Here is a 27,883-nt window from a genome sequence, read left to right as displayed (position 1 = left end):
TTCCCCTCCCCGTGTCCTCTGGCAGAACAGCGAATTCCAAGTGTGAAGGTGACCATTTACCTGGGCAACCTTCTCCCATGGGGTGAACAGTTTGCCAGCCACACTGGCATATTTCTACTTTAAAGATATTCAGCATATTTCATCAAGTAACCTGATAAAAGGCTTGTTCTTGCTCACGATGGCTCCTCTTGCATTTATTTAAAGTTGTGTGACCGTCCAAGGGAAGTCAAGGAAACTTCAAGTCTATTGTGACTTGGAGGGCAAGATTCATCTAGAATCTAGACCTGTCTGCACACACATGCCTCACGATGTCCGCTAGGGTATCAGGCACAGGGCGATCACGGGGTCGGTAACGTTTGAGAAACATGATGTGCTTTTAGGAACCATCACCTTGATCAGTGTGCAGGATGAAAGGTGACTTTTTTGTAGTTAAACAAGACATTCCAAGTGGGTTTACAGGTCCATTTCATCACAAGCACCTATGATAACATGGTCTTCATTTTGCTGGAGCAAAACCTGTCTGAATTTGCATTCGAACCCTAACTGTTAAATATCTCACTTGGGAACTGTTAGCTCAGTTTCTTGTTGCCTTCTTTCTCCTTCACTCATTCCCCCACACATTTCTTGAGCAATCAATATGTACCAGGCACTGGGAGACAAGGGAGCTGGCACCATGACTACGGGGGAGTCCATTTACATAGACTCTGGCGTGACTAGTGCCCCCTTAGAGTTGTACAGTGTATGACCTGCATAGCCACAGGCAGCAGCCAGAAAGAACCATAAGCCACAAATGAGAACTTCATGACTTAGCTGGGAAACACCGACATAAAGATTAAAATTCAATCTGATATAAGTCTATAGGAAATACGATAGAGTAGCATCTTAGGTGGAGGGAAGATTCTAAAGTCACCATGACATAAACGTTTACTATAGACACTATTACCACTGATAGTCCCTTGAATTTCCAGGATAGAACTGGAAGGTCCTGATTTGCAACAAGACCACACACCCAGATAGATGTTCCTTTGGTTGAACAGCAGATGAAATAAAGGCTTGCTGCCTGGTTGTTATAAAAGAAGAGTCTTGTATCATTAAACACGAGACGCCCGCTCAGGAGGCTGTGCCTTTTATGCTACAAGAGGCTTTCGGGAGCTGAAGGGGATTCTGAAACCAAAGGATGACTAAGGTAACAGCAAAGTCAAGTCTCGGTATTCCCACAATCACGGAGTAGAACGGTGGGTGGAATTATTTAAGCTCTGCCTCTCTTTCTCCCTCTGGCTAAGCATATTCTCGAATTGCTATGAGTTAAGTATGAGCACGATGCAATTGCAGTTTACTACCACATCACAAAGGAAGGAGCAATTTTTTCTCCAGAGGGCTTCTGAGAGGGCTTTCTGGAAGATGCTCCAGGTGAACTGCGTCTTGAAGGGTCGATGATATCTCACTTACAATAACCTCAGATACGGGGGAGATCACGGCAGGAAGAGGGAAGACTGTTTATGAAGGCACAGAGCTGTGTGAAAAACAAGCACATTTGGAAAGGGGTGGTGAGTAATTCTGAAACATGGCAACAGATACAGCAGGAAAAATGGATTGGGGCCAAGCTGTACAGGGCTTCAGCTCAATCCGGCAGTGATGAGGGGCAGTGGAAATTTTTAATAAAGGGATGCTGGGATCAAGTCAGGGGCGGTCGGCTATAAGCGAAGCAAGAAGTTAGAAGATGAGTGAAGAGTCTAGGTCAGGATAAAAGGACGTGGCAGATTGCATTATGGGCCCTGGTTCTTTATCTTACCCTGTCACCTTGCTCTCTGCCATGTGGCTTCGTAGTTCCTTCCACTAAATGGCTGTAGTGCATTTCCCCACCCTTTGACTTCAAATGAGACCATACGCCTAGCTTTGGCCAACAGAAATAGCGGCATGCGTTCTGGCTTGTTTCTTGTGCTTCTAACGTTTCCATGAGAAGAACATGCTCGGGCCAGCCCACTGGGGCCAGAAAGGAGTATGAGGGCGACGTGGACCCGAGCCAGCCTAGCTGAGCCAAGCCTCCATCAGCCGGGCTCAAGACACTCAAAGACACCCAGCAGATCTTGGTCTGGAACCGCTGACCCAAGACACATGGGAAATGATAAATGACTGCTGTTTCGAGCCACGGCTTGGGGTTGGCTCAAAACACACAGCGACACTTTCAGAGGGTGTACAGAAGAGGGCTAGCCTCACAGGCTATTTAGGAAGCACGTGGAGCCCACAGGCCTGGAGGTAGGAGCAAGAAAAGCAGGAGAGGAGTTGACCTTGATGTTTCTGGCTTGAGCAACTCATCTGATGTTGATGCTTAACTGAGACAGAAAACAGAGGAAGAAGGGCAGGTTTGCGGGGAAAGATAAGGAGATCCACTTTGGCCATGCTGGCTTGTGATGCCCGATTGACTTCCAGGAGGGATGTCCTGTTGGCAACTGGACCTGTGTGTTGCTGAGGTGACGTGCTGAACTTAAGGATGGACCAGTTACCTTTCGGCCACATTCCCGCTTTCATACAGTTATCTCGTGTGTGCCCTGTTTTGATATGAACCAGTGAAAATTCATCTTGGTGGCTTAAAAAACAACTGGAATTCATAGATTATTCTGGTCCTTTGCTTGCTCTTTCAGCTCACCTGGCTACTTTGTTTCACTGAACACAAGCACCACTAGCAGCAGGAGTGAAGTGGAAACAAGAGCAGTGAAAACACAAACCAATGACATTTCCTGCCCGTCAGTAGCTCCAGGAGGTACCACAGTCGCCTACGATGGATATTCCACTTTTCTATGGTGCCCTGATCGCCCACCAGTGGAGACGTGATGTCACTAAACAGTTGTGAATGCTCACTATAAATGGAAGGTGTAGAAAGGCTTTGAATAATCTGGGGATGAAGACATTCACTACTACTAGAGAAAACTACCGATGATTTCCACGAGGGGAAAAAAGGACACGTGGAGTAGCAAGAGTGTTTGGGAAAGGAAGTTGTCAGAGTGTCAGCCGGTCCCATTAAGATCCTAACCCCACACTCAGCGTGTGCGTGGCCATGGACGTGGGGTGATGCTGCTGCGTGACACACAGATGACATTCACTGGGGGCCAGTGTTCTACATGTACGAGCTCATGGGATCCTCACAGCCACCCCAGAAGTCGGGGGAGTGGGGGCGGGGTGGGTCGCTCCCCTTGTCCTCACTTCAGAGAGCAGGATATTGAGGCACAAAGAGGCGAAGGAACCTGCCGAGGGCACAGAGGGAGGGAGTGGGCAGGCACCTGGCTATGGCATGAGGTCTGTGTGCACAGTTCCCCCGCGGTTCTGCACAGAAGTACTTGTTTCCCAGCCGAAGGGGCAGCTTTCACTCTCCAGCCATTTCTGGCCACGCTTCTGCTACTTCACCTCTCTCTCCTGCTCGCTTCTGATTGGCTGGCTTCTCGGCCACCAGTCCATAGCTTCCTGTCATGGACACCCCTTTACATCTCTTTCTTCTGGCCCTGGGTCTCTGAGGAAGACTGTCAGAAACCGCCTCCCTGAGGGCACACGCCCAGGTCTTTGCAATGTGAGCGCTGCCCTCAAGGGGAAGTGCAGGGCAGCACTGCAGGTGGGCACAACAGTGACAGAAAAGCAAGAGAGTGACAAGGGAAAGCAGACGGGTGTGGGAGGCCTGGGTGAGAAGAGGCCCGGGGTAGGGGTAAGTCAGCTTCTGAGTCTCCGAGACAGAGCTGTCAGGGTGCTCAGTCGGCCACCTCTATGGGCGGCACAAAGGTTTCCCAGGGAGCAGGAACAAAGGCCATGCAGAAGCCTGCATGGCTGAGTGGATGTTTACAGCTTTGCAAAAGGGCAAGATGCCCAGCTTCGGAGCAGGGAGGGGGCTGAAAGGCACTCGACCAAGCACGGCTCACCCGGGATGCAGCCCTCATCAAGCAAGCAAGGAGGACGAAGACCCGACCCCAGAGCTCCCTCTTCACCGTGTGAACCACAGAGACGTAAGCGGCTAATATCCTGCCGCTGAGAAGAGCCGGGGGAATGAGTGGTGGCATTAGTGCGCTCTGGCCGTCGCATGTGCCCACTGCATGTGACCCTGAAATAAACAGGCTCAAAGGGGCACAGAATGCAGCCCCACACCGTCACCGTCATCGGGTGCTGGGGTTACGCACGCCCAGAGCAAACCTGCCCCCGTGGAGCTAGACAGGACGCCAAGTGTTTGAGGGGATGAAGAGAAAATGTGAATAATTAATTGACATGAAAAGCCTCTCCGCCTCCCTGGAGGAGCAGAGACGCTGCGACTGTAGGATATGCCTTTATCATATCTATTACACGTCCTCTCAAAGGCCCTCAGAGAGCACCTGTTCGGCTAGGGCAGGACACAGACCCAAACCGGCCAATGGGCGGATCTCCCCAGGGCTGGAGAGAGATCGGAGCTGTTCACAAAGCTTTCCAACTAGCTTATGCTTCCCAAGAGGACAAAGAAGATTCTTTCCCATGTGATCATTTACAATTAGATTTTCCTTGGATAATGTAAAACACAAACTGTAAGGAAAGCACTGCACCAGTTCAGGCCTCTATGAGGCAGAAAGTGTATTATTAACCTGAGGATTTGTTCCATTTTCCCCAGTATATCCCCTCTTTTTCATAAGTGTAACAGAAAATACCTTAGACAATAACAACCATGTATTATGTTCTTATTATTTGTCAGACACTGTCCTAAAAGCTTTACTATATATATTATCTCATTTAATCTTTAAAACACCACCATGCTAAAGGTGTATTCTTTCTCCCCATCTTGCAGGTGAAATGGTAACTGACCCACCAAAGGCCATTCGGCTGGAGAAGGACGGCGTATCTGTGCGCCTCACCATGTGCTTTTTCTTGCCTCTTGAGTCCACCATCCTTAGAATCATCCTGCCCTGAACCTCGGCCTGCCTGGCTGGGCTCTGAAACTGTGGCTGGGCTCCATCAGGAAATGTGGGTGGGTGATTCTGCCACAGACAGACTGACCAGTACACCTGGACAGTTTCTGGCAATCCCCGACCCACGCGGTACACCTGGACAGTTTCTGGCAATCCCTGACCCACGCGGTACACCTGGACAGTTTCTGGCAATCCCTAACCCACGTGGTACACCTGGACAGTTTCTGGCAATCCCTGACCCACGCAGTACACCTGGACAGTTTCTGGCAATCCCTGACCCACGTGATATACCTGGAGAGTTTCTGGCAATCTCTGACCCACGTGGACATCCTAAGTCTGCTGGCGGACAGGAAGGGGATTGAGGTCCTTGTGCTTGTTGACAGATGTCCTTATGCTGGTCCTCCCACTTGGCTATCTCAATGCTGCCTCACTGCCAGTGGGACCCCTCACTGCCACTCTCTTGCCCGCACTGTCCCCTGCTGTCCAGTGCCTGCCAGACTGCCCTCCTCCCAGAACTGGCAAACTGATGTGTCCCCAAGATACTGACTTCCCAACAGCAGGTACGTCTCTAATTGAAGGTCCAGATCGCTCATTCCAAAGGGAGTGCCTGGCCAAGTCTCAGGATATGACAAGCTCAGATACCCCTTTCTAGAATTTCTGGGCAATGACTGATGTCTCCCGTCATTTTATCCACCATTTATCACTGACAGTTTGCAATTCAGTGGCAATCACTTACTTAACCAAGGAATGTTTATTGAGCACCTACTACCTGCCAGGCACTGTAGGATACAGTGGTGACTAAAAGAGTCTCTGCCTTCATACAACTTATAATCTAGTGGTAGGAGATAGACAATAAAATATATAAGATGAAGTCAGGTACCTAAATGCAATAGACACTTCACTGAACAAACCCGTGTTCAATGTGGGTACAACAAGGGGTTTCCAAGGCAGTAACCTTACAATCCCCTGAATAAACTGCCCTGGACTTTCCAGCGCCATAAGAACCACAGGGCCCCAGACACACCCAGGAGGCCAAGAGTCTGAACAAGGGCACCTCTAGCTGCTGCAGGCTGTATGGTTTAGGCAATCTGGCCCTGGAGCTTAGCTTGAGTCCCTCTAACCTCAAATGCAGGAGGCTGAATAAACTCCTGATTTGCATTTCTAGAGCCCCACTCTGCAGCACCCAGCAGTTCAGGGGCTTGGATGTGTGGTCTGTCAACCAGACACATGTGACCAAGTGGCGGAAAACCCACAGGAGACAGTGGACCAGGTGGGTAAGAAAGACATGCCCAGGGCATAGGGTGATGCTGTGGAGAAAGATTAGGTCAGAAAGCAGGAGGGAAAGAAGCTCCAGAATGACAATGAATATAAAACCTGCTACGTTAAAGTGGCACAGGGGGCCAACCTCCCCACATCAAGCTGCTTGGTCTTCCCAGAATGCCTGAAATAAAAGCTCCCAGAAAGGGGTTTCCAAATTCCTTCCTGGGAGAGTCTATTCATCCGGAATATAATGGATAACATGCCTTCAGTTTTTTGGGGGTTTTTTTTCAGAGTTTTTTTTTACAGCCAGTTCTTGGAACCTCTAAACTAATTAAAAAGTTGAAGCAATCCCCTTTGTCCCTGACAACACTTAAAGTCTAAGACATTCTCAATTCTCAGTAATTTTGGTTGGCCTGTAACTTCGAGCTATGAAAGGGGCAAGGCTGGTCCCAGTGCCAGCCCCAGACTGCAGTCAAAATGAGACGCAGTGTTGGGAACAGTGACAATCTGGTGGCAATGAGGTGACATGCAGAGTATTTAATACAGGGGATCCAAAATGCGTCCATAATATAGATAAAATGCATCTCCTCCTTCAGCCTGAATTCACAGAACTTTCCTGTAATTGAAGAATGGAATATAGGCTGAAGAGACTGAGCCAAAAACTCTATTTTCCTTTGACAGAGGAGAACACTATGGCATCTTTCTGATCCTTAGGCCTCTCAGGATTTTGTAAGAAGTACGGCTTTGCCATCCCTGTAGTTATTTGACGGCTCTCTCAATTTTCATCACCTATTACAGAAACAATGTCAGGAATCTGGATGTGAGAGGCTTATTCTTGAACTCACTCTCAAACTATTAAGGGGGCTTCCCTGATGGTGCAGTGGTTGAGAGTCCGCCTGCCGATGCAGGGGACACGGGTTCGTGCCCCGGTCCGGGAGGATCCCACATGCCGCGGAGCGGCTGGGCCCGTGAGCCATGGCCGCTGAGCCTGCGCGTCCGGAGCCTGTGCTCCACAACGGGAGAGGCCGCAGTGGCGAGAGGCCCGCGTACCGCAAAAAAAAAAAGAAAGAAAGAATTGATATAGAAAGTAAGGCAGATGCTTTAGACACCCTGCATGTTTCTCCACTTGGAAATGTGACATCAACTTGACTTTAAATGTATTTCTAAGCTTTGTTGTGGAACAAACCTGCAGATGGGAAGAGGAGGGGGAAGGAAAGGCCAGACACCAACCAGAGAGGAAATAACAAAGTCACTTTAAATTCTGACACTGCTTGACATTGATTCTGGAAGAGGCCCGGGAAGTTGATACGTAATTGGTCTGAGAAGGTTTAATTCAGCTAGAAACACGTAAATATATCTGGCATAGTTATCTAAGTCCTGAGGACTATAATGACTTTGCAGTTTTATGAGAAGGTAAGACAGGTCTGACGCACACCAGTCCCCAGTGCTTAACAATGTACTAGACCCCTTGTGTATAAAAAGTTATATGGTTCAGATGACTGACGAGACTCTATTTGTGCCAATCTCTGCTGTATGGAAAAGTGCCTCAGTTATACACATATAGACATTTTTTAAATATTCTTTTCCATTATGGTTTATCCCAGGATATTGAATATAGTTCCCTGTGCTATACAGTAGGACCTTGTTGTTTATCCATCCTATATATAATAGTTTACATCTGCTAATCCCAAACTCCCAGCCCTTCCCTCCCCCACTCCCCTCCCCCTGGGCAACCGCAAGTCTGATTTCTATGTCTGTGAGTCTGTTTCTGTTTTGTAGATAGGGTCATTTGTGTCTTATTTTAGATTCCACATATAAGTGATATTGTATGGTATTTGTCTTTCTCTTTCTGACTTACTTCACTTAGTATGATAATCTCTAGGTCCATCCATGTTGCTGCAAATGGCATTATTTCATTCTTTTTTACAGCTGAGTAGTATTCCACTGTATATATGTACCACATCTTCTTTGTCCTTTCCTCTGTCAATGGACATTTAGGATGCTTCCATGTTTTGGCTATTGTGAATAGTGCTGCTATGAACATAGGGGTGCATGTATCTTTTTGAATTATAGTTTTGGCTGGGTAAATGCCCAGGAGTGGGATTGCTGGATCATATGGTAATTCTGTTTTCACTTTTCTGAGGAACCTCCACAGTTTTCCAAAGTGGATGTACGAATTTACATTCCCACCAACAGTGCAAGAGGGTTCCCTTTTCTCCACACCCTCTCCAGCATTTATTGTTTGTAGACTTTTTAATGACGGCCGTTCTGACCGGCGTGAGGTGATACCTCATGATAGTTTTTCATTTGCATTTCTCTAATGATTAGTGATGTTGAGCATCTTTCCATGTGTCTACTGGCCATTGTAAATCAACTCTATTTCAATAAAAAATAAATTAAAAAAGAGAGAGACTCTAGTATTTTACACAGAATCCATTCTTCTCCTCAGTGACTGCCATTCTTTCTAAACCACATTGTATCGTGCCATTTCCATCGGTGCCACAGTCACCCTGAGAGTGCCAGGACCTCAGTGAGATTCTGTAGATTTGGAGATGAGGCAGCAGGGCTTGCAAACAACAGGGTTAGAATATTCATCTTGTTTTAAGAAGTAAGGTACATCTATCAAAGCCAAGCAGACAAAAGAGGCGGTGTTAACCAAACCTGTCCCAAGGATTTGTTCATCAAGACAGCTCAGCCTTACGCGAGAGCTAGCGGGACGAATCCTCACAACTACAGTAACTAAGATTTATTTTATAAAGGGATTTGTCTGGCAGGATGTTGAGAAATGAGATGAACCATGATTAGCTTTATAAGTGTTCCAGGAAAAAACACTATGGACATGCTTATAAAATATATCATGGATGGGCATTGAAAAATCAGTGATAAAATGTGGCCTTGCTTCTGCTCATGATCAAACTAGCAATGTGGGAAACGGAGGCTGTGGACTCTTTCTTTTTTGGCTTAAAATTCAGTGAAATATTCAAATGCTTTGCTAACTTGAATAGGATACTGATGTATCCCTGGGCCTTGTTTCCAAGTTTCCTCAGAAAAATAGGTACCTTACATCCCATTTGAAGAACGAGCTTCCTGGGCATGACTAGAAAATTAAACATGGGGGAGGCATTTAGTCCAGCCCCTCATGTTACAGATGAGGTCAGATGACTTGACCAAGTCGACCCGTTAGTCAACAGCAGGTCTAGAAGAGAACAAACATCTCCCAACTCCCAATTTGGGGCTCCCCCTAGCTCTGAAGTGCTTACTCCTGCTAATGGCCCCAAGGACTGCAAAGCAGGAGGAGACAGGGTCCCTTCCAGAGATCACAACCTAACTGAGAAAGCAAGATGCTCACACGTGAGAAACAGAAGAGAAACACAAAATGGGAGATGGTAGGTTCTGAATGACGTAGGGGATGAATTTCAGAGATAATAACCAAAGTTTCCCTCTCCCACACTTTTCTTATCGCTTGCGGCCCTCCACCTGCAGAGTCTGGGCTGTTCATTGCTTCAGGGCAGGTGGGGGCAGATGGACCCACCATTCATCAAGTTTCTGAATTTAGACTGTTTTCAGATCACAGCAGAGGAAACAGTCTGGAAGGGCAAGGACTGAGGTTTCGGAGACAGAAGAGGCCTTCTGAGCTGAGAAAGGCTAAAAACCTAGGGCAGGGCGTTTACCCCGTGAACTGGACTCTGCAGAAGAATGTGTGATGCTGCAGGGGCGGCTTTTCCGCCTCAGCAGATGTCCGGTTTGGGCTTCTGGTGGGAGGAAGAAGACTGGAAGAGACCTGACCAAAGCCTGGATGCCAGAAGGTTTCTGAGGGTCATGTACTGAACTCCTGGGCTGAGCCGTGCAGGGGTGGGTGCTCCAGAGCAGACCTGTACCTTCACTTGCCAGGGGCTGAGGTGTGGCTCAAGAGCTAAGTTCAGCTCGATTACAGAGAAATACAACACACAGTTCCACTTTTACACCTGAGCAGGTGACTGTGAAAATTCATACTCACTGAAACAGGAGGTTCCTACACAGTTCTCAAGAGACAGCATCCAACTGACGGTGAGCCTCTAAACACGCCAGCTCATAGAAAGATCTCCAACTTCTGAGTCTAGATTGTCTGTGACCCACACATTTTAGCCTATGCTCAAGCCTGAGGCAATGAAATACTAAAGATGGACTCACAGAGGAAGTCCAGTCCTCCCCGCAATAAAGGAAAGACCTCTCACAACTATTCTTGTTACAAAGAAGGAAAGATAAGTCTTCCAGGCACTGGTTGCACAGCTCAGCATCAGTACGTTTTGGTACCAGTAATAATGTCAGAAGATGTCAGGGTGAGATAAAAATAAAAGGGGAAGTGAGAGCAGATGGAATGTACCTTCCCTTCCATAACCAGTGTGTTGTACAAAATTTAAAAGTTTAACAAATGAGGATGAAGGAGAGAAGGTTTACGAAGAAAGGAGGGGGGCTGATGGGACCCTCTTCGCTTCCCTAGTCAGTTCTGAATGTTGTTAACGTTTAGTGGATATGACCTGGCTTTGTGCACAACCTTCCCTGAATACTTCCAACTTGTCTTCCCCTCAAAGGTTAATAGCAACAATACTGATGTTGAATAAAGATAGAAATTGTCTACTGGAAGCGAGATACTTTCCATGAAGCCTGTGCAGTGCACGGATGGTTTGGAGGCACTGTTATTGCTGCCTGAGGTTGGAGCGGGCATGTAATCAATACTATACTTTTAATGAGAGCCACAGAACAGACTTCAGCCTGTGGGTCTCCAAAAGCTGAGAGTCTCCCTGTTTACAGTCTGCTCTTCAGAGCACTTTTGCCCATTGTTACTGTGTGTGTATCCATCCACACAGTTTTAGTTTATAAAAATCCCAATTTTTATAAGACGCTGGCACTCTCATTCATGCCAATGGGAGAGTGAAATGACCTGGCAATAGGGATCATAAGCTTTAAAAAGTAAGTACGCTTTTTACCTTGGCAATTCCACTCGTAGGAATTTATACTAAGGAAATAATGAAGGATATGCACAAAGATATAGTATAAAATGCTGATTATAATAGTGAAAAAGTGAATAGGACCTATAGGACCAAAAATAGGGCACTGGTGAATAAAGTATGGTGCAGAAAGAAATACGATGGAATCCTGTATAGACAGTCAAACTATTATAGAAGTAAGTTTACTGGTACATAAAGAACTTTACAATATGCTTAGTGAGAAAATTAGACTATAAAACTATCCAATATACTTTTTGGTAATAATATACACATATATAGGGATATAGATGCTCAGAAAGAAATCTATAAAGGCAGACACCAAATTACAACTTGTTTCTGGATGGCTGCATTCTGAGTTTTCTTCCTTTTGCTAATCTGTATTTTCTGATTTTCTACAAGGACTATGTATTATTTGGATATAATTATTTTAAAACTGGGAAAAGCACCTGGCATGTCAGGAGAAGGCGTAGTCGCAGCTACTCACTCTTGTTCCCTCTCGTGGGATAGCGGTCCTGACAACCCTGGTAGGACAGATGTCCCTGAAGTGTCACTTCAGCCTCTCAGGGGAAATGTGATCATGAGAAGCCTGCCTCCATTTTTCTTTCATATCCTGGCTAGAAATTGACACCCTATATGTAATTGAAATCACAGAATTAAAACTTATCTTTGAAGCCAAAAGGACTACACAGTCATTTTTTTCAGAAATGGATGTTTGTGTAACAGAGCATCAGAGGAGCTGTCCGTGTGGGATATTGTCCTCAGCCTTTGATTTCCTGATGAGTATCTTTGGTTATTGCTTTTTTCTTATCAACTGTCAACTAGTAATATTGTCTAGTTTTCCAGGTTCCCACTCATAGGACTCTGAATATACAGACCCCATACCATCAAATAACATTGTAAGTGCACCCACTCTTTCACCTCCAGTAGTTTCATTCATCTCAGGTATCGTTTGCTAATTTCATGATTATGTAGATAAGGCTGCCACCTGCTTCTCAAAAAAACCCCAAACAAATACCTCTAGCCTGCCTTATAAAGAACAAGTCCTGTGTTTAAAAATAAACTACTCTTAGAGGAGGAACACAGTTCTTTTAAATTATCAATAAAATAACTTAAATATTAAGTGAATAATTTTATCTAGACGTTATACAAATCCTAGAACCTACAGATTATACCATTAAAAATTAGCCTCTGAAAGTAAGAAACTTGGATAAATCACATCAATCATGGATGATTTAAGAGCAATCTTATTTCCTGGGGAGATGGGCTAGATCAGTGTTCGGTAAAATTTCCGTACAAACAACTCACATGACTCAGGAAGTCAGAAATGGGATTCTGCATTTCTAACAAGTTTCAGGGTGATGCTGTGGTCTGTGGACCACACTCTGAGTAGCAAGTTTTCCAGTTTGGTGATTTTATGTGCTCTGCCAGGCCAAGAATATCCTGTCTGGGCAGCTGACAAAATGTGGAAGGAGCAAATACCCCAACCTGCACCAGCTGGCCTTCTGTGGCTCTCAGCTTCTGCTAAGCCCCCACCTGAGTGGCTGCAAGGTCCATACCTGTCAAAAACGACACTTCCAGGACTGTGGCCTTTTTATTAGTGTTACCTACAAGCTCCATGTTAAATGGCTCCAGCCCTAAGAGAAAGGTCCAGGAACATAAGAAGTGTCTCAAACATGAAGCCACAGTTGTCCCAGAAAGCCTCAATGCCTGGGGGCATGGAAGAGCCACCAGCACCAGGCCCTTCTCCATAGGCAGGAGAGCCAGTTCCTAACTGTGCATGCCCAGGAGGACAGAGGAAGCCTTAAGGGCTCTTTCCCACATAGCTACAGGAGCTGGAGCTGTCAGTGGCCCAGACGCCCCATGCTAGGGAACGCGATAGGTACTTCTGAGTAAAAGCTTTAATCTCACAGCCACTTTGGAAGGCAGAGCCACAAAGCAGGACAGACCAGACAAGAAAATCAGATTGATCTGTCCCACGTGCATAACATCTTAATGGTTTCCGATTGGTCTCTGCAGTCATCGCCACACATCAGGAAGGACTGTGTCATCAGTGATACAATCGTCCAGCACAAGGCCACTCACGGAGAGCCCGTCTAGGGCTGTGGAGTCATTCCAGCTGTGCAGCAGCTCACTCTGAACCTCCATGAGAACAGCTCTGCACATGAACATGACTGTTGGGACAGAATAGGGTCTCAACCAGAATAAAAATGAGAGTAGTTCTTGTTTGGGGTTCATTTGCTGGAAGTTGCACACTCAAGACCTCCTGGCACACAAAACCCTGACTTATCCTCCATTGAAAATATGTACACATGTTCCCGATGCATTGATTCGTTTTATGTCAACTGTTGGGTTTACAACAGTTATTAATACTAGTGACACTGCATATTAGTAAGTCAATCAAACAGTGTCACTAATATTAGTAAGCCCTTTGGAATCAGAGGAAGTAGAAAATCAGTGAAAGTAGTGATGGACGTGAACTGAGATACTTAAAATACCTGGCAGGCTGGTCTCTGATGATTGTGTTACCATCTATAACTAACTTCGTCTGAAAGGCGATATTCTAAATTAGAGGAAATCGGTGACTTTTCTTTGGGTGCCTTTACTGCAATAGGAGTGTGAAGCTGGGGATGGACCAGGTGGATTTTTTAGTCTTTTGGCAAACCTGTGCATATTGCCAACTACAAACTGATCACAAAATTAAGCCACTTCATTGGCTGAAGTTGTTCTCCGTAAGGATTAATGAATAGATTTGAGTTCTGCCTAGATCTTGTGGAATGAGATTCTGAAAGCTATGTGTTCTGAAAGTCATAATGGAGAAAAGTATTGTACACAGAAGAAAAAAAAGAAAACTACGGCACTGACAAATGGATCACAGTGAAATTGGCTCGCACCGCCTCTTCCAAGATACTGATCTTCCTTTTTTGGATGTATGTGATAAAAACTGCCTCTAAAGTGAGCAAATTCTTTCAATAAGTTATCGTCTCCCCTAACAGAAAGAAAATAACGAATATTTCATATCCCAAGTCTGAACTGAGCTCTTAGATACGGAGACACAGATCATATATGTTCAAATGTCCCCTGTCACTGATGAGTTCGACAGCGCGGGCAATCGTATCTTTTCAAGGTGTTGCTGCTTTGAAAGCTCCTTACATTGTTAATTAAATCACAATGGTCTTATCTTTCCCTGCACGCTGACGGGACCCACAGATGTGGCCAGAGACAAAATCGAAACGTATGATGCTTCGGTATCCTGAAACAGCAAGGAAACGATGACACCACTGAGAAATGAAAGGGAAAAGACAGCATTTAGCAAGATGCGCGCGTGAGAAAAGGCAACCTCAGGAAGGGACGGTGTGTCATCCTGTCAGAGCAGCAAGGCAGACTTGACAAGCCCCATAGTGGCTCTAGACCAGCTACAGTGCCTTGCAATGAACCGAAACACCCCAATTTTCCTATTTAAAAAACACCTGCAATCCACCTGACCCTTTTTCCTGGACACCAGTGTGTGTCCAGAGGCCCCCGGCACCAGCTGGACCTCTGTAAGGCCGCCCTCAAGGGCAGGTCATAGACGTGGCAGCCCCAGGAAAGCTGAGGGGACAGAAGTCCATGGGACCAATAGCCTGCTCGGGGCCAGCAGGGAGAGTGTAGGCAGGAAACAGGGAAGCTACCTGAGTCACTGGAAGGACAGAGCAGGAAGTCAGGGAAAGAAAGTTAGGGAAGAAATCGTAGGGCAGGAATCTGAGGCCTGGAGGAGGGAGGTGAAGACAGATTCGGTGACTCCCGCCCACCCATGACATGTGCCTTTTTTCTACAGCTTGCTACATGCTCCTGGGCTCAAATGAGGAGAACGCACTGCTCATGGCCATTTCTCCATAATTTCAGACACAGAGAATTCCTCGGGGCATTGCCAAGAGCCCTCTGTATCATTTCAACTGACTTTTTATCACGTGTGCTCTGAAAAGCCTGAAGGGGCACAAAACTGCAAGGCAGTCCTGCCGTCACTGGCAGGTGAAGAGTTGACGACTCTACTTGAGGTTCAAGAAGGAACAGTCTTAGGGCACAATTAGTAGAGCAACTAGAGAAGAGGCTCTTGGAGAAGAGTCTCAAACAGAGAGAACTAGTTAATTCTTTGACTGCCTCCTACCGGCATTATCCTGGGGCTAGAGACCCACAAGAAGTGGTATACTGTCCTGAAAATATCATTTTTTCAGCTCCCAGCATCTTCTAGGAGGAATTCTCCAAGTATCATTACGATCTTTATTTGAAGGGAAATATTCAACCACACACGAGAATTTCATTAGCATTACGTAGCACAGTTGATGTTTTTCCCCCAGCATAATTATTGTTTTTCTTTTATTCTGTTTATAAAATTCCCCCTTTCTATTTAAATCGCTTAAGAATGCAAATTGTACACGGTGGCTTGATGATCTTCTAACCAGGTTGCTGGAAAAAAACAACCTAAAATTCTGAGAGTATAAATTAAATTCAGCTTCCTAAGGAAGTATTAGGCTTTACTGAGATCTCCTGAGTGCTAAGAGTGGGCTTAGTTTTGCAGAAAACACAAAGAAAGAGCCTTTCTGCCCATCAATCTAAAAAATACAAACGGACAAGTTGCAATTAGAAAAAACTCACCCACATAAAATCAAAACATCCATTAAAGAAGCCCCCCTCAGCCACTCCCCTGAATTGAAAGTGACACTGGACACAGTCAACAGAAATGCGATTCTTTCACCCAAGAGGTCGAGGAGAAGCAGGAAGCCCAATGATCTCATGGCGCCCCCCTTCCACTTACTTGAGGGGAGGGGGGATAAAAAGCAGCAGCTGCCCCTCACCACAAGGTCTCTACCGCCACCGACTTATGGGCAGCTCACAATACAGAAACTCAAACTGATTCTGAACAGCCCCCACTTGAGGGTTAATGCTACGGGCCACTAGAGGGGATGCCCATCCTCTGGACTCTTACTCTGGGATCAAGGAGAAAGATACAGTGTCCCTGATTCTTCACTCTTTCCTCCCTCCCTTCTCCTCTCTTTTTGGAGGAGTTTCTAAGACAGTCACAGCTGAGCATCCCAGAGCTCCTGGAGAGGTCCTTAGAGGTCATTCAGCCCAACTTCCTCATTCCAAAAAGGTGGAAACTGAGGCTCACAGAGTGTAAATGACTTGACCGAGAGCATACACCTAATGTATGGTGGAACCTGGACTGGGGCCTAGGACACCTGAACCCCACACCACTGCTCTGGTACTTTGTCTTAGGGATGACCTTTCTTCTTCTGCCATCAGGGGCAGGCAGTGTGAGGAAGCAGTCCCTGCATTCCAAGAAGAAAACGGGCAACTAAATAGAGTGCTGTTCTTGCAGGAAGCTCTGCTGACAGTCCCGGTGACGACAGAAACCAACTGTGGACAGACAGAGTCTAAGCCCAGCTCTCCCCAAGGAAGCACTCAGGCCTCTGCGAACTCAGGAACAGACAGGTAAAGGGGCATCAGGTGAATGTGCGGGAAGAACCACTTGCACACACAGAAAAGTCCATTTCCTAAAAGTAAATGGTAACCAATGCTCAAATCCCAATCAGGAGTCAGGAATCATTCAGAAACAAGCCATTCAGTGGCGAGAGGCTGACAGATCGCAGGACAATGACCATGAGGCGCCAGAGCTGCTTCCAGGACCAAAATGTGGGAACTGGGACCGACGGGTCAGCCCTCTGGGCCCGTGGTCACACAGAAGGTGCTGGCACCAAGTTGGCTGTGACAGGGAGAGTGAGCCTGGAACTGTACCATTCAGGAGAAACAGCAAACTTCTACTCAGTCCTCTGAGTGATTATCTAGCTTGTGGGGAAATGCTGTTTTTAACATCTACTTGGAAAATACTTTTTATTATTGCAGCACTGTTGAACCTATGTGTTAAAGGACAGATTTAAGACTCTAGGTTTAATACTCTCTTTTTCTTTTCAGAAAGGGTCCACTCTGTTACGTTTAACTGAATGCATAAGGGCCCTTCTCCTGTGTATGGGTGCGGCCAGGATTGACGCTTCTGGCTGGAAGGAAAGGCAGTTCAGGCAACATAGAGAGCAAAGACAGCCAGAGGCCCACCAGTATCCTCCCCTCCCCTCTTCTTCCTGCCCAGAACAAGGATGTGATGGCTGTGGTAGACGCAGCCATTCTGTAACTTTGAGGCAACCCTGAGGATGGAGGCCAAAACCTGAGGACTGTGTAGCACACCCACACTGCCTCCTCTGGACTTTTTTTTTTTTTCCCATTAGAGGAAAACAAACCCTTACTTAAGTCATTTTTTTCTCTATTACTGGTAGTCAAATACATTTCCTAACTGAAATATGAAACGCATATACACCCTCACTCACCAAGAGGCCCCAACACTGAAGAATGAGGCAGGACTCGCCAAAAATTTAAAGAGAAAAGGAACAGCAATAAAAGGCTATCAATCCCAGTTGCACTAAGAGAAATTCCAACTCAGAGATCGCAATTAAAATAATGGGGAGGAAAACATCCCAAACCAAATTACCCATGTCGCTGACAAGAAAGGCGCTTTATTGTGACCCAGAGGACTGCTTTGGGAGCTACAAATTGAGCAAAGGACTTCGGGCAAGTATTTTATAAAAATCATTCTTAAAGAAATGTAGCCTCTGGGCAAAACTGAAAATGGCAAGGGTGGGGGGAGAGAGAGAGAGAGAGAGAGAGAGAGAGAGAGAGAGAGAGGGGGGGGGGAGAGAGAGAGGGGGAGAGAGGGAGAGAGAGAGAGAGAGAGAGAGAGAGAGAGAGAGAGAGAGAGAGAGAGAGAGAGAGGGGGAGAGAGAGGGGGAGAGAGAGAGAGAGCGCGCTTTCTCTGATTTTAGGAACGCAGAAGCTTCAGGGAGGAAATGCAAATCACTGGAGCATTATTCTCTAATTTATTACTAACGGTTCTTAATAACTAAGGGGCAATGCTGGGTCTCCAGTTGGCTGAAATGATCAGAAATTGCTCGCTGCAGTTATACTAACTAAATATAATTTGACACTAAATAACCATCCCAGATATACAGCTTTCCACACAGTCTCTCATTGCAAAGGAAAAACTAAGCCATAACATTAATAAACAGAATAATCCAATTAAGTGTCTTTCCATTTGGGAACTATTTAGAATTGAGAGCTTATCAGGATAGTGAGACAGGCCAAAACAATTCAGTGTTTACCGACTCAAAACATCAGGGCGTTTATTGTAAGAAAAATTTTTTGTTATTTTAAAATAAGTGTTTAATCAGTCTGAATGGCTCTGTAGTGACCTTCATCACTGTAAATTGTTCCTAGATATAACGCCTAATTTCCCATAAATAGATTTACTTGTAATTTAATATTCAATACAAGCACCTTTTTCTATGTTCAGAGTATGTTTATAAACATACTTTTTTTTTTTTTTTTTTACCATATATAATCATCATCTGTGGTATCTGCCTGCAGGTACAGAAATACACAGGAGGAAATCTGCCCAACAGAGGAACTGGGGCCACCTCATGATCCAATGAATGTACTCTGAGCTGTGAGCCCAAGGACAGCAGGTATTTGATACATGTTTGTTGAATGAATGAGTTACCTCAGCTTTGTCAGAGAAGGTATTTTCCAAGCATGCGGGTTAATAAAGCCTGGGCTAGTTCCTCCAGGCTGAATTTTCACAGGGAAAGTAGTGGCACGTCTAGCCCTCAAATCAAGGTACAATCACATTCTCCAGGAAAAGCCTCCACTTTTCTCTACTCCCCAGAGAAGCCTGTATCACATCCTTTGGCCAGGATACCTTCGGAGATTCTTTCTATTAAAGCAAGGGTTACATGGATGGCCTTCTCTACATATAGAGATGGGACTGACCCCCAGGGGGACTCTGAAGACAAAACTGAAGAACATTTAAGCCATACTTACTGCTGGTGGAGGACATGTGGCTGTAGTCAGACCTGAAACACAAAACCTTAGTATTAGTAGGATTAGACATTATTTTTCTCTCCAAGTGATCTCTTCAAAGTTGAATTTTAAACAGTCAGTGGTAAGTAGCATTTAACTGATAAAGAAATGCCCCAAATTAAAAACTCTCATGCTGCGGACTGTTTTGTGCAGAATCAAGTTATGTCTGGATTTGAAAGCACAACTTTAAAGGCATTCTAGAAATCCGGGGTCCTTCATATGGGCTCTGTGAGTCTCCCAGATGGGAGACCAGATGGGTCCCGAACCATCTAAATTTACTGGCAAATTTTTGAGTGGAAGCTTATTTTCCCGGAGAGAACGCTCAAAGTTTTCAGCAGACTCTCAAAGGGGTTCATGACTCCCACAAAAGGTTAAACCACTGCAAAAGGTTAAACCCTTGAAATGTCAGCACCACCCCTCAGGGAAATGTTTCTTGCTGATGTAAGCAGAGGCGAGGTGGACCCTGGGGAGAAGGAACCCTGGCTGGGAGGGGCTTCCACATTCAAGGCCTGGCTGACCATCAGGTAACACACAAGCACAGTGATGGTTGATTTCAGTTCCATCTAGGAAGAAATCCTGCTAGATATTAGAGTAACAGGATGTGGGCCGTGAGCTGGAAAGGGAAAAGGCAGGGTTAGGGCCGGGGTGAAATAAGCCATCAGTTTGTATGCTGAAAAATCAGCCGCTGGCATTCGGCCTCTGTGAGAATGGGAATGCGGCCAAGAACGTGTCTGCTTAATCTCTGCTAAGCTTCTGCTCCACTTGTGTGGCTCTTAAACCGTCCCTCTCTGGCAACGTACATGGTATAGAAGCTATTGGTTTTCTCCCCCACAGTGTCCCCAAGTCATTCTTGGTAGGAAATTAAGCTCTCAGGCATGGAGGAGTTTATTCTACCAAGGTGGTAGTTAGGGCACATAGTTATGCAAATAAAGTGGTTAATTATGTTTAATTTTATAGATATACACTCCTTTTATTTACTTAGTCTCAGGCTGCCTTTCTTGAATCATCCAATTTTTACTCCATTGAGTTTCTTACCACATTAAAAGGATATATACAAAACTTTTTTAAAAAGTCATGAAAAGCATGCCTCTCACTAATTCAAACAACCTACATCTCCCACACAAAATCATGCACTGACTTACTGCTAGAGGAACAAAATGGAAGAAAAACAGCATGTGATTTTCTCTTTTCAAATGAAATACTTTAGTTGTCACAGAGTCCCTGAATTTCAAAACTGGAAAGAATAACAACTACTCACATTTGCATATCCCTTTATATACTACAAACTGCCTCCACGGAGATCTCATCCAATTTTTTATATCATTGATTAGGAAACTAAAGTGATAGTATCTGTAAGGAGACCAGGAGGTGAGGCTTGAACTAGGCAGGTAGAGCGGTGGTAAGGAAGGAGTTAGAAGGGAGAAGGGATTGGATAGAGCCCGGAGACATGCTGGCTAAAGGAAAAGGGAGAGGAGATGGAGGGAGAGAAAATGAGAGAGGAGAGTCAGGGACTAAGCACATTCTGAAATGCAGGATTTGTAACCCCAGTGTTGGTGCGTTAAATTCTTTCTGGAACCAGGCAGGACAATACTTAGAAATGTAACTGTACATATACGCAGTGAAAACTCAACCAACATCCACTGTGGGAGATGCAACAGCAAAACAATTCCATTACAATATGATCATCTTAAGAAGGCCAGGCTTCAAAGAAACTGCATGACAATTCCAATAAAACATTCAGTAAGAATGTGCAATCGTATTTATTTTATTTTTAAAATTCTGTCAGTATTTTCAGCTAGGATCTTCCAAATACTCTTGAAGCATATGGGTTTCGCATATGCATACATTTTAAAGATCTGCATACAGATGGATACCTATGTAGAATGAAATTTACATTCGAAACATATTCCAAGAATCTGAAAGTGCAACGGGGGTATTTTAGGGCAGGTGCTAGCATAACGGATGCCCCTGCCACGAATCTCTCCATATTTCTCATGATGGAAGGCGCCGCCCAGGTCAGGCCTGCCAAATGGTCGGTCTTCTGTCACTCTCGCCCTGCTCCGATTCCTTCCTCATGCAGCAGCCAATCTTTGCAAGGCACAAATCTGATCATGTCCCTCTCTGGATGACGTTCAAGCTCGACAGTGCACAACAGTGCACCCCTCTTTCTACGACTGATGGCCTCTGCCCAGCTCTGTAGTCTCATCCATCACCCCAACTTCCACCCCTGTCCACCATCAAAACAGAAATCAAACAGAAAGAAAAGTCCCCTAAAACTTCACATTACTCTCCAGCCTCTGGTCCTGGTGACGTAATTTGTACTCAGTTGCCGTAACGATGGAGATACAATTTTAAACTGCTCTTTTCACTAAACTCCATCATAAAATGCTGCTACATGGTTTCTGTAACTATAATTTTAGATAAGGTGATGTACTCTCATTTAGTCAACCATTTCCCTTTTGTTGGCTATACGATTGTTCCCGATTGTTCACTTCTGCAAAGCACATGGTGATGAGAAATTTATAAATACAGCTTGATATTTAATTTCCTTGGATAAATTATCATGATGGGGAATGGGGGCTGAGTCAAGGTATGAAGACTTTTATAGTTCTTAAAATACATTCCAAATAACCCCAAAAGGTTATTTACTGGAAATAGGGCTGGTGAAAGACAAGCTGTAAAGCTTGAAAAAACTGTATGCATAAATAGGTTCAAACAATTTCAGATACTGAGTATGGTCCTCCGGAGGGATGTGTACTCCCAGCTTTTTTGGGTAGGAGGAAGCAAGCTGCAGGGTACCTGTCTTGGGAATTTTGCTTATTGGTCTCACATCCTAAGAATTTATCCAGCTGGCTCTGAATAAGACATTCAGCTTTGCCAGAATGAAGCGTGCAAGGTGAATCCACAAATTTGAGGATGAAAAATCTGTGGACACATGATACAGATGAGCAGAATAATACAAGGTATATAGACTCACATGCCTGACACATAGAGTAAAAGCATTTTCAAACGTTACATTTATTTAGTATCTGTGCCAATAATGAACAGAAAGTAGGATGTGGTCCCTTGACTGTACTTCACTTATACGTATAGGGGTTAAACATAAAGGGGTCTGCACTCAAGATAGTTTTCCACCGTCAGCAGCCTACTTGTCAATTTTGATATTTATAGAAAATGGATACCTTCCTAAATTCTCTTTTCCAGGGAAATCCTGGATAAGAACTGACCTTGGCATTTCAGTAAAACACCAGCTCACTGCACCACGGACCTCATCTGTTAACTCCCAGTCCATTGAATTAGACGCCATGGTAATTTAGAGCTATCTAGCTCCACCTTGAACGCAAAGACAACAGAGTACCTAATAGATCATCTTGTCTTCTATGCAACATTTCCCCATCTAAAATTCTTTAAGCCTGTCCCCTTTAAAAATGGATTCTACCTATTCCTTTCCATCCACCTGTTTATAAACTCTAGACCTTTGAATTGTTTATCACTGAAATCACAGTGACGCATCCGTTGGAGTTCACCCAAAGATAAAGAGCATGGTGTGACCCTATGTTTTCAGAAGCTCAGTGACAGCTGCCACAGACGTGGAGATCCACTAACGCCAGGTCAAACTTCTGAATGAAAATAATCCATCAGCTATGGTTATATTTGAAAGACTGGCTTAGAGGCCAAATCTGGGAGACAGCACTAATGCAACACCCACTGGAAAACATTCATCTTAGCCTTTTGTTTGGGTTTACAAAACACTGCCTGTCCCTCTGTTAAGGGACTCTGTTTCTTAAGACAGTTGACCATGGTCAGTAGCCAACTTGCCAGTTTTTTCTAACAGCAAGTACATAGAAGCACAAGGCTTGTTTTCAAGTGGATCTGGAAAGTGGGAGTTTCAAAACGACATCAACCGCCACAGAAGAATGCTAGTTTGCGTTCAGTCTCAGCCTGTATTGCTGGGGGCATCAGACAGCAAAGGTAGCAGAAAACAAGAATTAATTCCAGACCAAATAGCTCTTTGAAAGGCAACTTCACTAGGCAGGAGGTGTGCTGGAGACGCAAGCTGCGAGCTAGGCCACTAACTAGCCACGCGCCCTCTGAAACCTCCGTTTCCTCATCTTCAAAATAAAAATAATGATCAGATTGAGGCATGTGCTGTACTCTTTCAGATGTTCTGAACAGTAATCAAGTTGCTCAAGGCATTTAAAAGCATCAGAGTCTCTACTGTGATGCGTAACAAAGAACATATGGTCTTGAGTGCACCTGGAGATGTACATTTTTATTTATATAAAACTCTAAGTTTACCATTTGGAGTGTTTCATAAGAAATAATAATGTACTGAGGGTTTACTTATGCCAGGCACTGTTCTCTGGGCTTTAAGTGTATAGACCCATTTAATCCTCACAACCACCCTATGAGGTGAGTACTAGTACTATCGTCATCCCCATCTTACAAAGGAGAAAGCTGAAGGCAGGGAGAGGGTAAGTAACTGGCTCAAGGTTCCACAATTCCTAGGTGGAGGAGCCAGAATTTGAACCCCAGCAGGCTGGCTCTGTGGACTGTAACTTTCAAAGGGATCAGCACAGTCTGTCTACTGGCAGCGGAATCCACGAAGGTTCTTGGAAGCACTTCCGATATGCTGCTGAAAGGACCAGTCATCAGCTCAAGCAACAGCCGCACATCTCCCTTACTCCTATGTTCTGTTCACCCCAGCCTAGCAACAGTCCCTCTCCCCCAAACCCTGATGATCTCAACGACCCACTGTCTCTCTCCGCCTGCCCCCAGGTGGGTGAACACTGCTGCAGGAAAATCAATGGCAAGGTAGACTAGTACCTTCATATGTAATCACTAATCTTGACTGGGGTCTCACTCACCATCGCCCGGAACAACAGTGTCAAGTCTCCATTCTCCTGGGGGACGGGGGGCTGCATTTGCACTGAACAGAAACCCATCTTCCCTTCTCTCCCACTGGGTGCAACAGGGATGTCCCTCCTCTTTCCAAAGCCAATCTGTCCACGTGACCTGAAGTCCACCTACCTGCACATTTTCAGAAAGCTGACATTACAGATATCCGTTTTTCTCCTGCGTAGTTATCATTCCCCATTTACAGAATCCCTTCTATGAGCATTTATTGCCCAATTCATGCCTACGTTTAAGAAATCCTTCCCTCATCCCACTCTCCCCTCCAGCTACTGTCACTTCTCACCCCTCCCTTTCCCAGACAAAGGGCTCCAGCCACCTCCTCCTCCACTACTCCTCTGCCTTTTCATCATCTCCCTTTAAAAAGAAGGGAGATGACTTCCTCATCCTGATTTGTTTCTCAACAGCACAGCTGATCTCTTTCCTTTCTTCCCTTGGCTTCTAGGATATCACCTTCTTCCTTTTTTCATTTCATGCCTAATTTTTCTCAGCCTCCTTTATCAGCTCACCCTCCTTTACCTGACATTTAAATGCTGTAGTTTTTCAAGGCTGGTCTTAAATAGTACCTGCTTCCCAGATTTGTTGAAGGATTAAATGAATTAATGAAACATGTTAAGTCTTAGAATGGTACCTGGCACATAGTAAACGCCAGGCTCGTGTCTGCTATGAACTTTAGTTGATCGAATCCACTCCTAGGGCTTCAACTGCCATTTTTAGGCTGCCGGTTCCCAACTGCAGTCCTCCTGTCTGACCTCCTCTCTAGGTAGATTACTCGACTGCTGACTCATCATCTTTACTTGGATGTCTCCCAATACTTCAAACCAGCATGATGAACATGAAACTTACACCCTGCCCAAACGTGGTTTGGAGGGGATCACAGGCTACTTTGAGAATCTGATGAAAAACAGTATCTTAGAAAACGTCACAAAGCCCATCATTCTGCATGCAACTTAAAGCAATTCATGCACCCCAAATTAAGGCTCCCTGTCTGAGTGGATGTGTCACTTGAGCTGACTCTTGAAAGAAGAGTAGAGTTTCACCTGGCGGACAGGCGTGCCAGGTGGAGAAGGGCCTAGGGGCAAAGAGGGCGGCTTGACACAGGTGAGGAATTGGAAAAAACCCAGCTGATGTGGTTATATGCAGGGTGCAGGGACGAGCCTGCCAAGTGACAAGGCCAGAGAGAGAGAGGGGTGGGGACCCCACGAACACTGGGGCTTGTAGGCCATGCTAAACCCTTCGCGCTTTATAGATGACAGAACCACTAAAAGTTTGCAAGGCAGAGAGACATGATCCGATTTGCGTTTTTAAAAATAATGATAACACACACATACTGAGCAAGCTTTCTTCATGCTTTCTACACAATCTCGACAGGTAGCTGTATGGAAGCTGGAGAGGGTAAGAGGTGGCAAGCTCTGGAAAAGCAGGGAAACTGAACGGTTTTTTAATACGTAATCTCAACTTTAAGGGATATATTAATATGCAGCAAATGAAAGACTGAGAAGCATTCACTGCAACTATCTCATTTAAATGCACGCCACTTGACCTTTAGCTTAAGAATGCTACGGAGGCAATAAGAATTCTTCAAACAATTCTGTCCTGTTAACTTACACACTTAAGACAGAGACAGCGAGGCGTCAGCAGGCTCAGCACGCCCCTCCCAGGAGCCCCGACAGCTGTCATGCTGTTCGTTGGGATCCTGGGGTGATGACACTCCTGGGTCAGGGCTTTCTCTCCATTTCTCCGAGAGATCCCTGGCATAAAAGATCTGTTTCAGGTGAGCTCTGCACATTGAAAACCAATGGACCCGCCGGTGCTTTATTTAACCCAGCTGAAAATGACCCGATTACTTTTGTTTTGTTTCTTCTACTCATGTTCAGCTAACTGGGGCGGGGCGGGGTGGGGGTAGGTGGGGGAAGCCAAGGATCTTCAGTTAAAGTTGATAAATGCCCCACATACAAAGCGTGGGAGAAAGCACAGGAGTTCAGTATTTGGAGTCAGGTTACAACACTGCAGTGTTAACAGGGTTCTGTAGCGAACCATCAATGATCACAAGTGCGGATAACAGGGAAAGCCCATTGCAGGGTAAATGTTTGGGGGCAGTAAACTCCTGGATTTCGGCTCCAGTGGATAGAGGCTGTAAGGAAGGGTGGGGTTGGGCAGGCGGGGTGGGGGGGGCTGCCTAGGGAGCCTTTCTCCGGGTCAGGTGTGACCCTAGGTCTATTCTGGGCCTGGACTCTCTTCCTGTCCTCTCAGGGTTGCCAAATCCTTAGATCTATGTCTAAATCTCCCCAGCCTTCTTGGAATGAGGATTTCTGTGTTCTGGGCAGCTCCAGCCCTCCCCCGGGTTACTGCAGATAGGCAAAGACACCCTTTCCTTCTGGGTCGGTACCCGCATCCTGGATGTAGCGCTGACTCTGCACCGGTAAGTCCTCTAGAGACAGGGGCTGGGCGGAAGGCTTTACAATGACGTTCGTCTCCTAAAAGACATTCAGTCTTTTGTCCCACTCAGGAAAACAGTGTTGCTCGGAGAGGGTTAATTAGTCTCCAAAGGTTTGGACTAATTGTTTGAGTCCGCCGAAGAGAAGAGGAGATTTTTAAAAATAAGCAAGGCTAGATCATAGCACCATCTTCATCCCACCTGTGCCCAAGGCAAGCGGCTCCAGCTGGGACAGGTGCGCTCAGAAGTGAGGAAGCTCGGCGGGGCAGTGGAGGAGCTGGGGATGGCGTCTTGGCAAGCACAATAAAGCCGTAAAATGAAAAACGCCATCCTCTTAGAAGACTTCTGAAAGACTCTTAGGTCTCACGTGTCCTACCCGCTTTACCTTTTCTCCCCACCCCCAGACCCCCATCCTGGACTCCAGGGGGTTCCGGAGCAACAATAAGAAAGTCCTCGCGGAAGGTGGAAACAAGTGCAAGAGCATCCCTTGTCTCTCTAACGGTGATACCGGGGGACACTGCATTTGCCCGGCACTCCGCATCAGCTCAGTGATGACGGAGGGCAAGAGGGTCTGGGGTGGTGTGGGCTGCGTGGGGTTACTCTGAACCTTGAGTCCTTCCACTTTTCTGCCCTCCAGGGTGGGGCCCGCCCTGACCGGGTCAGCCACGGACCCCGCCGCTCTGCCCTCAGGGCCGGCCCAGCAGAGAGCGGGCTCGCCACATCCCCTCCGGTTTCCCCAGGGGACCCGGCAGGAGAAACGGTCCCCGCAGCCGCGTCCCGCCGAAGCGACTCCGGCGCGGGGTCCAGGAAGGTCCCGGGCCGGGAGGAGCCGCCGCGCAACTCGGAGTGGCCCCCGCCCACTGCCCGGCCCGCGCCGCTCACCCTCCGGTCTCTGCGCCCGAGTCCACGCAGTCATCCTCCTCGCCGCTACCCGCCTTGGGGTCCATGGCGCGTTCCCCGCCGCGCTCCGCTCGCGGGCGCCGGCGTGACCCGGGACGCGCTCCCTCCGGGCCGCCCAGCGCAGCCCGGACCAGCCCGAGCTGGCTGGGCTCCCTCTGAGCGTCTCACGGCCCGGGATCCGGCAAACAACTCAGGAGCCACCCCGCGCCGCGCCCTCTCCTGGCCGCGCCCAGCCAGGCCCCCGGGCCTGCTCCCGCCCCGCCCCTCGCCGCTCGGCCTTGCAAGCGTGTGCGCGCGCAAGAGGGTGAGTGGACGGAGCGCGTGTGCGCGCGGGGGTGTGCACGTGAGCCAGGGTATGTGCGTACGCAAGAGGGCGTGTGCACGCGGTGTGAGCGCGCGCGGGGGGATGTGTGCAGAATATGTGCGCGCGCAAGAAAGTGTGTGCATGTGCGCGAGGGTAGGTGCGCGCGCAAGAGGGTGTGTGCTCCGGCTGTGAGTCTGTGCGCGAGCTCGCGTGAGCCCGCGTGTTG

General features: G+C 46.5%; 1 protein-coding gene across 4 annotated transcripts in view; it reads right to left on the bottom strand.

The window, feature by feature from the left end:
• FAM124A (family with sequence similarity 124 member A) overlaps window positions 1-27,552 on the bottom strand; it is a 114,516-nt gene extending 86,964 nt beyond the window's left edge. For 2 of the 4 annotated variants that reach the window (XR_007473038.1, XM_033436901.2), the window contains exons 1-2: window positions 27,336-27,552; window positions 19,064-19,095 (exon numbers count right to left, since the gene is read on the bottom strand). Coding sequence is in view for 3 of the 4 variants with exons in the window: in XM_033436901.2 (XP_033292792.1) it covers window positions 19,064-19,095; window positions 27,336-27,400 (97 nt within the window). In the remaining variant the exon portion in view is untranslated. The remainder of the gene's footprint in view (window positions 1-19,063; window positions 19,096-27,335) is intronic. The other 2 variants (XM_004274636.3, XM_049701063.1) reach the window with 2 other exon arrangements.
• Between the last annotated feature and the right edge of the window lie 331 nt (window positions 27,553-27,883).

The sequence above is a fragment of the Orcinus orca genome, chromosome 18 (assembly GCF_937001465.1).
Source record: "Orcinus orca chromosome 18, mOrcOrc1.1, whole genome shotgun sequence".
NCBI classification, from domain to species: domain Eukaryota; kingdom Metazoa; phylum Chordata; class Mammalia; order Artiodactyla; family Delphinidae; genus Orcinus; species Orcinus orca.
Note: the sequence above shows the minus strand (reverse complement) of the source record. Positions and strands in the feature narration are given on the sequence as shown.